This window comes from Varanus komodoensis, unplaced genomic scaffold (genome assembly GCF_004798865.1).
Source record: "Varanus komodoensis strain SLA01 unplaced genomic scaffold, ASM479886v1 scaffold3, whole genome shotgun sequence".
NCBI classification, from domain to species: domain Eukaryota; kingdom Metazoa; phylum Chordata; class Lepidosauria; order Squamata; family Varanidae; genus Varanus; species Varanus komodoensis.
The window spans coordinates 47,186,184-47,197,629 of NW_025335761.1; the positions used below are offsets into that span (position 1 = coordinate 47,186,184).

The following is an 11,446-nucleotide window of genomic DNA, read 5'->3' on the forward strand; positions in this document are numbered from 1 at the left end:
GAAAAAACTGGGAGATAATGTGGTTTCCCAGTGAACTAACGATTCCTTAACAGTACCTGCCAGCAACTGTTCTCCTCTATACTCCCCTTTTACTGATGGTATAAATGTTTGCCATTAACTAAGCACAACTTTTCAAAAGTACGGTAAGCTTTCAATGGGCTTGCAAGAAAACCTAAAGGAGCCGTCATTAGATGCTGCAAAAGAGCAAATATTACTTTTAAAATCTATCATTTTGAAATTAAAAATCCGGTCTTCAGCTTCATTTCAAATTTTCTCTGAAGTGACTTCATCCCCTTTGCTTTTCTTTCTAAAGGGATGTAAGTCTGAGGTCCTACAGATACATTCTTTGCAATCCGAGTGGCTCTTAGGAAAGGGAAGGGAGAATTTATGCAGGGAGGGGAGGGGAGGGGCGTAGAATCAGTTTTGCAGATCGATTATTAAAGGGCTCTGACCAAGGTCACTTCAGATTTTAGAGTCCTGATACACACATCACTTCAGATGCAGAGTTTTGCTCCAGACACAAAAATGCATACTTCATTGGTTTCAAATTACGGTGGATTTGATTTTGGTTAGTCTGTAATTAAAGTCCTCTCTGTATTTGGATAATTTCTATAAGGCTTCAGTCCTTTGTACAGTGACTGAGGAATAAGTTCCATGCTAACTGTTCAGCTTACGATGTTTTAGAATCACAATATAGGAAAGGACGGATCTTGCACCCACCTTCTCAAACAGAAACCCACAGCCTGATTGCCTGCACCGTTCCTCAGAAGTGAATCCCACCAAGTTCACAGGTAAACATACATAAATTTATAACTGTACCGTTTCCCTTGCTGTACAGAATGAGTATCTTTCTTCCAAAGTGAAACTGGAAATGCACGATGCATTGCAACATACCTTGGATCCATAATTTACATTCTTCTCCCACGCACCAGCCCTGCTGCTAACCTGCCAAAAGCGGAGTCCTACTCACACATAAGCGGAGTTCACAGCGGAGTCCTACTCAGACATAAACTACCAAGTTCAGTGAGATTTACTCCCAGGTAAGGGCTAGTAGTTTTGTTTTTGTAAGAGCTGTGCCCACCCCCACCCCCGGGCCAGTACGCCCCACTCCTCGCATATACTTTCTTTTGGCTTTTTGGAAAGGGCCAGCCAGGAACACCCAAATAAAACGCGTGTGACCAACTTCCGCCTGTTGTGCAACACCGCCGCAACCCATCCTTTATTTATTTATTTAAAAGGGATCGCTCCCGGGGCCTTTCGCATTATATACAGCTAGAGACAGTCCCTCCTTCCTGCCTTCCTCCCACAGAGGCAGAGTCTGTGCAAGAGCTTTAAGCGTCCTCTCCGTGCAAGTCCTCCAGATCCATAATCCGTCCCTCCGGCAAGGCCGGCTGGCAGGCAGCATCCCCTGGGAAAGGGTATCAGCTGTCGGAGTCCAGGTCACTTTTGCTTTCTTCTTGCCTTTTCTCTGGGGATGCTTTGGAAGCCTTGTTCCATTTCTGGGCGTTCTCCGACTCCTCGGAAGAGGATCTCTTCTGTCTCCTCCATTTAGCCCGGCGGTTCTTGAACCAGACCTGCCATCCAGGGAAATCAAGGGATGGTGTGAGAATTCTGCATGCGGAGGATGCATCGCCCGACGCCTGCAGCACGGAGCAGTGCCGGTGCATGCATGGGAATGAACCACCGCAGATGGAGGACCACTTCCCGATCCTACCCCTGGGGGCTACAGACCCATGCACCCACCCTTCTTCCCAACCACACGCTGGAGGTGGTTCGCACCTTGACCTCCAAGTGTGCCAAGATCCAGCAAAGTACGTGTGAACGTGCTCTCCTCACATCCCCAGCATAAGGAGACTCCTGTTTGGGACAAATGGCACCCCCGCGCTTCGGCAGCTGCTGGCAGTTGCTTCCTCCGGGGAAGGGAAAGCACTGATCCTGCACGCAGGATCGCCATGCCGGCCTCGCAAGACTCGAGTGGAGTGATGGCAAATAGCTGGTTGGAATCGTGTGGCAGCTCTCGAATATTAAAATACCTGAGGCACGGAGTGTGGGGTGCAGAGCATCCCAGGTGCCATGCAAATTTGACAAGGGGGTTACGCAGTTTGAAATCTGAAAAAAATGCAAACATTGCTTGGGGAGGAGAGACATCCCCAAAGCCTGAAAAGCGAGCGGCTGTGAAGTGGGGCTCACACGTGGCACTGAGCTGCAGAAGCGATGGGAATGGAGCTCACACACCTCCAGCTTTTTGTCCTGAACCAAGAATAGCCTGCACCAACATTGTGGCCAGGGCGAGATGCATCCCCACCTCAGGGCGAAGGCTGCAGAACTCAGCTGCACCAGCGGCGCACGTAGGACCCGGTGCCTGCACCTGCCAGGATCGCCCGCCCCGCTCTTGTCCACAGCCCGGCACAGCGCTGGGCACTGAGGAAACCTTGAGAAGCGAATGTAGTTGCACGCGTCCTATACAGGTTTCTCCTTTCGAGTCATGCCCATGACTGCACCCCGGTTGCTGTCCTCCCGGGAATCCAACGAGACAGAAGAGGATTTGCAGGCTGCTCCGCAAGCCTCTGAGGACAGCAGAAGGTTCCTGAGCTGAATTCGGTTCTCTTAAAATTGAACTGAGGGCAGTGATGTGAAGTGCCCCTTCCAAACAGATCAAACAACGCTAATGTGGCATGATCCTAGGTGTATCTTAATCAGAAGTAACTCTTGGCTGGGGTAATGGGGCTTCCCCCCATGGGAATGGGTATGGGGGAATCTGTTAACATCATTTATGTGTGAGCAAACCACGATTTACCTGGGAAGTGGTGAGATCGAAGCTGTGGTTTGCCAAAATGCAAAAGTGGCGGAGTTGAATCCTTAGCGACTGAAGTTACGCTCCGACACACCACTGCTTACAATTGCACTTCACTGAAACCCCATCGCATTCACCTAGGAGTGTTCTCAGTCAAGGAACTGCCATGGTCCTACTAGCATTAAGGCACAATCCTATGGGATGCTTGGACAGAAAAAAAGCCCTAGAATTCCCAACATTCCCCAGCCAGCATTGCCAGGCTTCTTCTGCTGGCCGAGACATCATAGCATGTCTGGTTGGAAGGGCCGGAGCAGGCCATCGAGTCCAAGCACTTGCTCAATGGAGGACTCAACTCACTCATCCCAATTTCAATCCAGCCCAACCCTGCTTAGTTTACAGGATTAGATGGGATCAGGCACCTCAGGCTATATGGAAGCTATATATAAAAACTACTGGAAGTTCCAGGACCTTTTTCCTGTCTAAATATTCATAGGCTTGAGCAGAGGACTTCCAAACCTGTAGAAAATGCAGGTTTGCTTAACAGTCCACTAAGAACCCACATTTTCTTCCTCCCCCAGGAATCTAAGAATGGCTTCTTCTCCTCGCTGCCCCAGCCCTTGGGTAATAGCTTAGAAGAGCCTTCTCTGAAACCGGTGCCTTCTCTGTATTTTAGATTTCTATTCCCATCCACCCCGGCCAATAGTCAGGCATGCCAGGAGTTGTAGCTCAAGCGCACCAGGATTGGGGAAGATGGGTTTAGAAACAGTAACTTTTGCCACTGCACTGTACCAGATCTCTTGCTTTTGTTTTTCAAGATTCAGTAGGGACAGATGCCAAGTCCTCCAGCTATGAAAAAAACCAAATGCATTGATACAAGATGGGGAATATGTGGCTCAACAAAACTGAAAAGGAAAAAGATCTCGGAGATACTGAGGACAACAGGCTAAATATGAGCCAGCAATACAATACAGCCACAAAAGGGCAAATCCTATTTTGGGATGCATTGATAGAAGTATTACTTCAAAATCAAGAGAAGTAGTAGTTCCCTTATACACCTCACTAATCAGACCTCATCTAGAATACTGTGACAAGTTCTGGCCACCAAGATTTAAGAAAGATGCAAAAAATTAGAAAGGTCCAGAGGAGGGCAACAAAAATGATCCATGGTTTGGAAACACTGCCCTGTGAGTTGAGACTGAGAGAATGGGCATGTTCCGAGTTGAAAAGAGAAGACTGGAGAGGAAGGACATGAAATCACTCCATTAATACTTCAATGGCTGTCACAAATGAATGTCAAGATCTCTTCTCACTGATACCAGAGTGTAGGACACGGAATAATCAGCTCAACCCAGGTTCAAGCTAGATAGCAGGAAAAGTTTCCTCACTGTCACAGCAATACAACAGTGGAACCAACTGCCTGGAGGGGTGGTGGGCTCTCCCACACTAGAGACATTCAAAGTGAAACTGGACAGCCATCTGAGTGGGATGGTGTAAACTGGGGACCTGCTGCAGCAGGGCATTGGGCCCAACTCTACCAATTATGATTCTATGAAGAAGTTTTAAAAGAACTGTCAAGTTACCTCCACCTTTTCCTCCCGTAAATGTACCCTCCTGGCTAGCTGCTCCCGGGTACCGACGTCTGGGTATTTGGTTTCCTGGAAAAGGTTTTCCAAAGCCTCCAGCTGTTCATCTGTGAAGATGGTCCGGTGTCTTCTTTTCCTCCGGCAGTGCAGTTGGTTCAGCAGCTGCAGCTCTGTCCGGGACAGGGTTCCCACATTCATATAGGGCAGTATTTGGTGGGGCACAGGAGACATAAGGACTGACCCAGTGCCTTCATAGCCTGGGGGGGGGGAGAGGGAGAGGGAGAGGGAGAGGGAGAGAGAGAGAGAGAGAGAGAGAGAGAGAGAGAGAGAGAGAGAGAAGGGAGGAGCAAAAGGAGATGATATTCTCAATCGCATTTGCAGACTGTTAAAAGTAATAACATATTTATTTTCTTCTATACCACCCCAATGGCTGAAGTGGGGTGAAATTTATATTGTTGATAAATTTCCAAGAGTTCTGAATTCTTAGCCAGAAGCAAACCCTCCAGCCCCCTCCAAACAGGGTAGTGGGTTCCCAAAAGGGACGTGGCGGGGAGAGGAGAGATTCTGCCATTCTCTGTTTAGTTTGGCAACTTGGGGGGGGGGGTCAAATGCAGCTGGACCCTCCCCAATTCTAAACACAGAGTAAAGGAAAATGCACATTCACTTTACAGGAATTATAGACAGACGGGCAAGGTGATGGCTAAGGATCTGGGCAGCAAGTGAGGCATCTCTCCTCTCTCCCTTATTCTATATTTGCTCTGGAGTAAATTTGTCCAGAGATGTCAGCATTTTCCCTCTAAATTCTGAACACAGGCATGAAAAACAGATCCCAGTGAATTAAAAGACACTTCACCGCCATTTGCAGAACTTTAGTACAGTTGAAGCATTCTTGCAACTAGGAAGTAAATTGAACAGGGTGTGAGGGGAGCCTTACTTCATAGGATTAGTATCTTAGGATGCAAAGTCAGTATGTTTTGGGGTTTCGAAGCTATGCTGCAGTACGCTCTGAAATAATAAATCTTAGTGATTTTAGGAAATGGTTTTGGGGCAAAGCCTGAAAACCTTTTAGCTTTGTACAGCTTTGTATGCCGCTTTAAAGTACAGCGAATTTTACTGTAGCATCGAATTAAAACAAGGTAAAAACAGGATTAAAAACCAAATGAAACTGTGATCTCAGTTTAAATACATGAAAGTTAGACAGAAATGAACGAAGGCTTTCCTCTGAATATTAATAGATAACTATTAAGCATTCTTCAACCAGATTAGCATAGCCGTGTGTGCCAAGTTTACAAAGAAGCAAGCCCCGTTAAATTGAGTGACATTTACTTAATCTTATGTAATTACGTTTAGCCTGCAATTTTTTTCAGTCGGTTTTATTCCCAATTCCCGCTCCCTCTCCTTTTCACAGGGTGTCCATCAGCTGCGCATATGCCATGCTGGTTTATCTGACCAGGTGTGCAAATTTATATCCCAATCTCAAACTTATTTCCTCAGAAGTAGCTTCCATTTCTTTGCCCGAGAGTTAGTGGAGAGCCAAAGAAGAATCCAGAAAGGTCTACAAACTTAAAAACCGAATGAAGGGAACGGTGGCCGCCTTCCAAACCCTACAGCCCCATTCGAAATACGTTGGCCCCAGCTGCTTACCCCAAAAGTCGGCCAGTTCCTCTAGCAGGATTTGCTGCCAGACAAGTGCGCGTTTGGGCAGACGCCTCCCTCAGTCTTAACCTATCTGTGCCCAGTAATATTCCAAGGAAGAGCGTGTGATGCGTAGTTGGGATAGCGGTCGAAAAGGATAGGGGCTGCATCCAGTGTTAGTTTGATTTAATCCCCATTCATTTCAAGGGGTCTACTCTAAGCAAGAAGAGCCTAATGCTGGGAACGATTGGCGGCAAAAGAAGGAGGAGACGGCAGAGGATGAGGTGGCCGGATGGAGTCACTGAAGCAGTCGGCATGAGCCTGAGTGGACTCCGGGGGATGGTGGAGGACAGGAGAGCCTGGAGGAATGTCGTGCATGGGGCCGCGCTGGGTCGGGCACGACTTCGCGACTAGCATAACAACGCTAAGCAAGACGAGCGTCCCTTCGAGGATGGCAGGTGAAAGAATTCGGGGAAGCTCAGTTTCAGAAACCCGCCCTCACTTCTCACAATGAGGGGCTCAGATCGCACGGGGTCCCCCCTGCAGCCAAGGCGAGGGAATCGTCTGCCGGCGCTCTGCTGCTCGCCCGCGGCCCGTCACGCCCTGGCGTGGATCGCGACGGCTCGCTCCGAAACGACGTGGCCGGGAAGAGTCCCGCTGCTCTCCGGGGAACGAGCGGCTGTTCGTTGCTCGATGCGGGACGCGGGGGAGGGAAGAATCAGGGGTCCTGCCCAAGACTAGTCCTTGGAGCTGACCCTTCGGAACGGGTGGGAATTAAGGAAGCCACGGCTAGCTTCCTTGCCGAGAGGTCTACTCTAAGCAGAGCCGTGGACACGAGCCACGCTGCCCCGCCAGAGCCGCCCCGCCCACCCCCTTCTTTCCCAGGAGGACCGCGATCCCGAGCACCCGTTGCGCCAAGCCAGCTCGGTTCCTTCGCCTGCGCGCCCTCCTGAGCAGCATTCCGCGAGTCCCACCCGGGTGACCGCGGCGCAAGGGGCGGACGGCGCGGCGGGGGCGAGGGGCTTCCTCCCGGGCGCCTTACCTGTGGCGGGGACGCAGGCGCACGGCTGAGCGCCCAGGGTCTGCACGGCCCCGCAGCACGCGGGCCCCACGGCCGACGCCTGGACGTGCAGCTGCCCGTAGTAATAGTTGCCGTAGCCGCCCAGCCGCGCTCCTCCGAGGGCGGGCAAGTTGGACGCCGGCGCCACGGCCCGCGCGTAATATCCGCCATAGTCGCCGCCGCCGCCGCCGCCGCCGCTGCCGGCCGAGGCGTAGAGCGAGTCGCCGCCGTGCAGGCCCGCCGAGAAGACCACGGGCGCCCCGTGCTGCGGCTGCGGCGGCTGCTGGGGCTGCGGCGGCGGCGGCGGCGGCGGCTGCGAGGGATGGTGCGGCAGCAGCACCGACTCCTTGCCGCGGGGCCTGGCCGCCAGGATGTTGTCGATGCTGAACATGCCCGCAGGCATCCCCCGGGCCGGGCGGGCGCCGAAGCGGGCCCCTGCTCGCGGGGGCAGGAGGGAGAGCGGCAGCGGCAGCGGCAGCGGGACGGCGGCTGCGGCGGCGCGCGTGGCGCGGGGGCGCGCGGCTGCCCGGGGCTGGCGGAGCCGGCGGCGGAGCGGGGCCCTGCGCGCCGGTGGCTTCTCTCCGCGGGGGAGAAGGTCCTTCCTTGGCGCGGCCGGGTCGCCCCCCCCACTCCTCCTCCTCCTCCTCCTCGCCGCCTTCCCCGCTCGTCCGTTTCCTCCTCCGAGCTGAGCTGCGTGGAGTCTCTCATGCGCCCCAACCTCGCTCCGTTTTTATACCCGGGCGACGTCATCCTGGATTGAGTTCCCGGTTATGTATCAGATCACAAATGAAACCAGATTTCGCTCCTTCTTTTGTGTGTGTGTCAGCGGGCCTGGCGGAGGAGGTGGAGCTGGGGGGCGGGCGCGTCCGGAGGAGGAGAGACGAGAGGCGCGGGTCTCTGTGTATTAAGAATTAACGAAATTAACGTAATCCCTTCCATTAGTGGGATTTCTTTCTCTCCTTTCGTGAACTCCCCCCGCCTCTTCCTCCTCTGCCACGACTTAGGGTGGATCTCCCTCCCCACTTCCCGCCCTCCCTCGTTAATTGTTGGCCGGGTTAATCCGGTTAATGTTATTGCAGAGAAATCAGTTAACACCAACAACTCCCCGTCTTCTCTCCGCCCCGCATCCCGCCCAGCGGCGCTTCTCTTCTCGGATGGCCCGCAGTTTCCCGTGTCCCGGGCCACGTCCCGATCCGAAAGTGAGCTGGCTGGGAAAGCCATCTGGGGTCTTTCCTCGAGTAAATGCGTTTGGGGTCGGAGTAGATGCGATCCCTGACTTCCTGAGAGGATTGGAGCGGGCGAGGAGAAAGGGGAAAGAAGGCTTGTTCCTTGCTCTGGAGGCGGCGCGCGGTGCTGCTGCCCGATCCTGCGCGAGGCCACTGGGACCGGCTCCCAGAAAAGCGCCCTCAGGATCGCAGCTTTAATCGCCCTCGGAGGTGGCGGTTGCCTCTCCCTGCCCACCCACTTCTACTCCCGAACCTGTTGATTTGGGAGGCTGGGCCACTGAGCCTTCCAGCGAGGATTGTTGCGCTTCGGATCTTGGAAAGATTTGGTCCCCGAGGCTTCAGGGCGACGCGGCTGGCAAAAATTCGAAGCCTCTTTACCGGTGGAATGAAATCATGCATGTGCACATACACGCACCATTAGATACAAATTCCTGCATACGTACTTGCGTGGGCACACACACATCTGCACAGAAACAAACTCCTTTAGGGTTCTTTTCAGCCTCTAAGAGAGTCCCGCTAAGTATATTCCCTGGAAGTCAAGTCCACCGCAAATAAAGGAGTGGGCACGATCCTGCTCCTCGGAATCACTTGGATTTCCGGGAGTGTGGCGAGCCTATCGAACCAAATGCACCAACTCTCCCATCGGAAACCAGCAGGGGTTAATTGTGCGTCGTTTGGTCTCGATTTGGCCCTCGGTGTATAGAACCAGTTATTTAAGTTGCCTGTAAGTCCGAAGAATCACGATTACCTTCGAGCTGGTGTAGTATCAGTAAGAAGTAGGAATTCCTCCGAGTTTCTTTTAACGCAGGTTTAAAGTTTCAGGGAAGAGATGGAAATTAATGGCAAGGTTTTACACTCCTGAAACAGACCTCTTGGGGAAGCTGTTTGAATTCGAATTAGATTTCAGACGAAAATATGGAGGGGTTTCTACTTCTTAAAATTATTTTTCACGGATGAGAACGACCTCCATTCCCTCTTTCTGCTCCTACAACCCAGGTTCATATACCTTGTGATGCTGATGTGGACTATCATATTTTATATTTGTATTGAAGGGGGAGTCTGCCTAAGTCCCTTTAAAAATGCTTGTTTATTACGATGGCCGGCCGTCTCTCCTGGCAGCCCGGTCCTTGTGATTTGCAGACGCCTGGGTCTGTCACGGCCGTCTCTGGGAATCCACAGGAGGCGAAGTGAATCAGATTAGAATATTCACCCGCCAGCCCTCCATCAAAGAAGGTAGGAAATTGTTGGCGTGAAACGAAAACAAGCCATTAGGAGCTGTTTATAAGGAACAAATTGTTTTCTTTCTTCCTTTCAACGAAAGGAAGACGGAAAACCCGACAAGATAAAACTCTTCTTAATGTGGCTGATATAGGAATCCGACTTTCATGCCTTCTCTCTTAGGATGGACAAGCTGCAAAGCACAGTAAAAAAGATGGGAAAGAGATCATAAATTTTAATCTCTCTTCGTTCACCTTGCTCCTCCCTCCCTCTTATTTTACATTTTGGTCCAGGCCTCTGGTAATCAGTAGTTGAGAGTCTGAAGGAAATTTCATTCTGCTCTATGGTGCTGGATCTGTTTAAATCTAAGTTAAGGTTATGAGGGGCATGCCTGAATCGACCTTTCATGAATGGAAGCTCCTTGAGGGCAGAGGCCATTTCCTCAGGCCCAAGACCAGAGAAAGCCATTTGCCTTGCAGTCCTATACATATTTACCCAGAAGTAAGCCACATTGAGTTCAGTGGGATTTCTCTCGCAGAAGCATGCGTACGGCTGCAGCCTGGGTTATACAAAGACTAAAGAGTACCTGTACGAAGAGAAAGACGTGTTGTCTAAATACTAAAATTAATGTATTTTATTATCCTAACAAGAAAGGTACAGTAATATTTCCTTGTGCCCTGACACGCTGGATATCTTAAAAATATATCCAAGTGCTAGTTTAGAAAATCCCAAGGCACCTTCTTCACACTTTCCCCAGAATCTTTCCCTTAATATTTGCTAATGAATTAGATTTCGTCAATTCCGTGTCTTCCCCACTCCACCCCGCAAAAAAGCTGGCCCCAAGGCATCCGTAATAGGCTTTGATGTAGGAGGAAAGTAATCATTCGAAGGACAGGCGGCTATCCGAAATGTTAAACTGAAAGGGTGGTGGAGCCATTCCCACGATCACAGTCTTCATCCAGGTCCCGGGCTGCCCCGCGTCCTGCTTCTCGAGGCAGCCCCGTCCCAGCGCTCGCGGCGTGACCCTTTGGTCGCTTGCGCGCTTCGCGCAGCGCCTCGATCCGAGTCATCGCACCACTTTAGGAGGCAGTTTGCATACGAGAAAGAGAGGCGTCAAGTCAAGATCGTCTGACCAAAGTGCGTGCGCATGCCACGCTCTTGGGCGCTGAAGGCACGAAACGGGAGCGGGCGAAAGATTCGTGGCACGCCGAACGGTTCGATAAGCAGCGCCAGTCTAGCTGCAGAAATGGTTGAAAACCAAACTGTGGGCAGAGGCTTGGAGAGCCCGTGCGAGGGTCCCTCTAAAGTGCCGGGTCTCTGGTGGGGGCTGCTCAAGGCTTTCGAGAAAAGCGAGTACTTCTAGCGGGCGCGACCGAGTTGCCATTCCTGAAGCAGACACGAGAGAGATCTCCGAGGACTAGGCGGGCTGGTGTATATCTACTGTCGCTGTTGCTGTTTTCCAAGGCAGAGTTTCTCCTCGGGAGAAGTTAAGAGCTCGCTTACCGTAAGACAATCTATGGTGGGCCACTGAAGGGCGAGAATTGTTACCTGATCCCAAAACAGTTCTCCACGAAAACTGGAGAAAGGTGAAAAGAAAGTACATTTGCAGGTGAAAAGAAAGTACATTAGAATCTGGCTACTCCGAGAGCTACGAACGACCAGGTACAGTTCAGGTCGCCCGGTTAGCAGGTTTGCGGACCCAGGAGGCTAAGATAAACGCTTCCTGATTTCAACCGCTGCGGTTGCTCGATCTCAGCATTTCCTCTGACCCAAACTAGGAAACCCAACTGGTTTGCCGCTTTGCACACTTCCAAACCAACGCGTTCAGGATCGCGTTATTTCCCACCAGGGACGCGTGCAGAGTAGCTCTCGACCGAACTCGCTTTCGTTTCAAGGCTTCGCTTTCTTTTCAGAAACACCGGAGGTTTTC

The 11,446-nt window shown here is 51.6% G+C and overlaps 1 protein-coding gene across 1 annotated transcript; it reads right to left on the reverse strand.

The window, feature by feature from the left end:
* Positions 1-1,243: 1,243 nt before the first annotated feature.
* GSC (goosecoid homeobox) lies at positions 1,244-7,475 on the reverse strand. The gene is made up of 3 exons (XM_044436726.1): positions 7,061-7,475; positions 4,375-4,643; positions 1,244-1,574 (listed from the first exon to the last, which is right to left on the reverse strand). Exons 1-3 carry the CDS (start codon positions 7,473-7,475, stop codon positions 1,422-1,424), a joined length of 837 nt encoding a protein of 278 aa, XP_044292661.1. The 3' UTR covers positions 1,244-1,421.
* Between the last annotated feature and the right edge of the window lie 3,971 nt (positions 7,476-11,446).

Bases quoted from the DNA above. Each gene is read 5' to 3' on its own strand.
- GSC (XM_044436726.1), bottom strand. From the start codon at position 7,475: ATGCCTGCGGGCATGTTCAGCATCGACAACATCCTGGCGGCCAGGCCC. The intron at 4,644-7,060 runs CCACAGGTAAGG...TCTCCCTCTCCC, and splicing joins GCCGTGCGCCTGCGTCCCCG to CCCCCCCAGGCTATGAAGGC. The intron at 1,575-4,374 runs GTAACTTGACAG...CCTGGATGGCAG, and splicing joins TACGGGAGGAAAAGGTGGAG to GTCTGGTTCAAGAACCGCCG.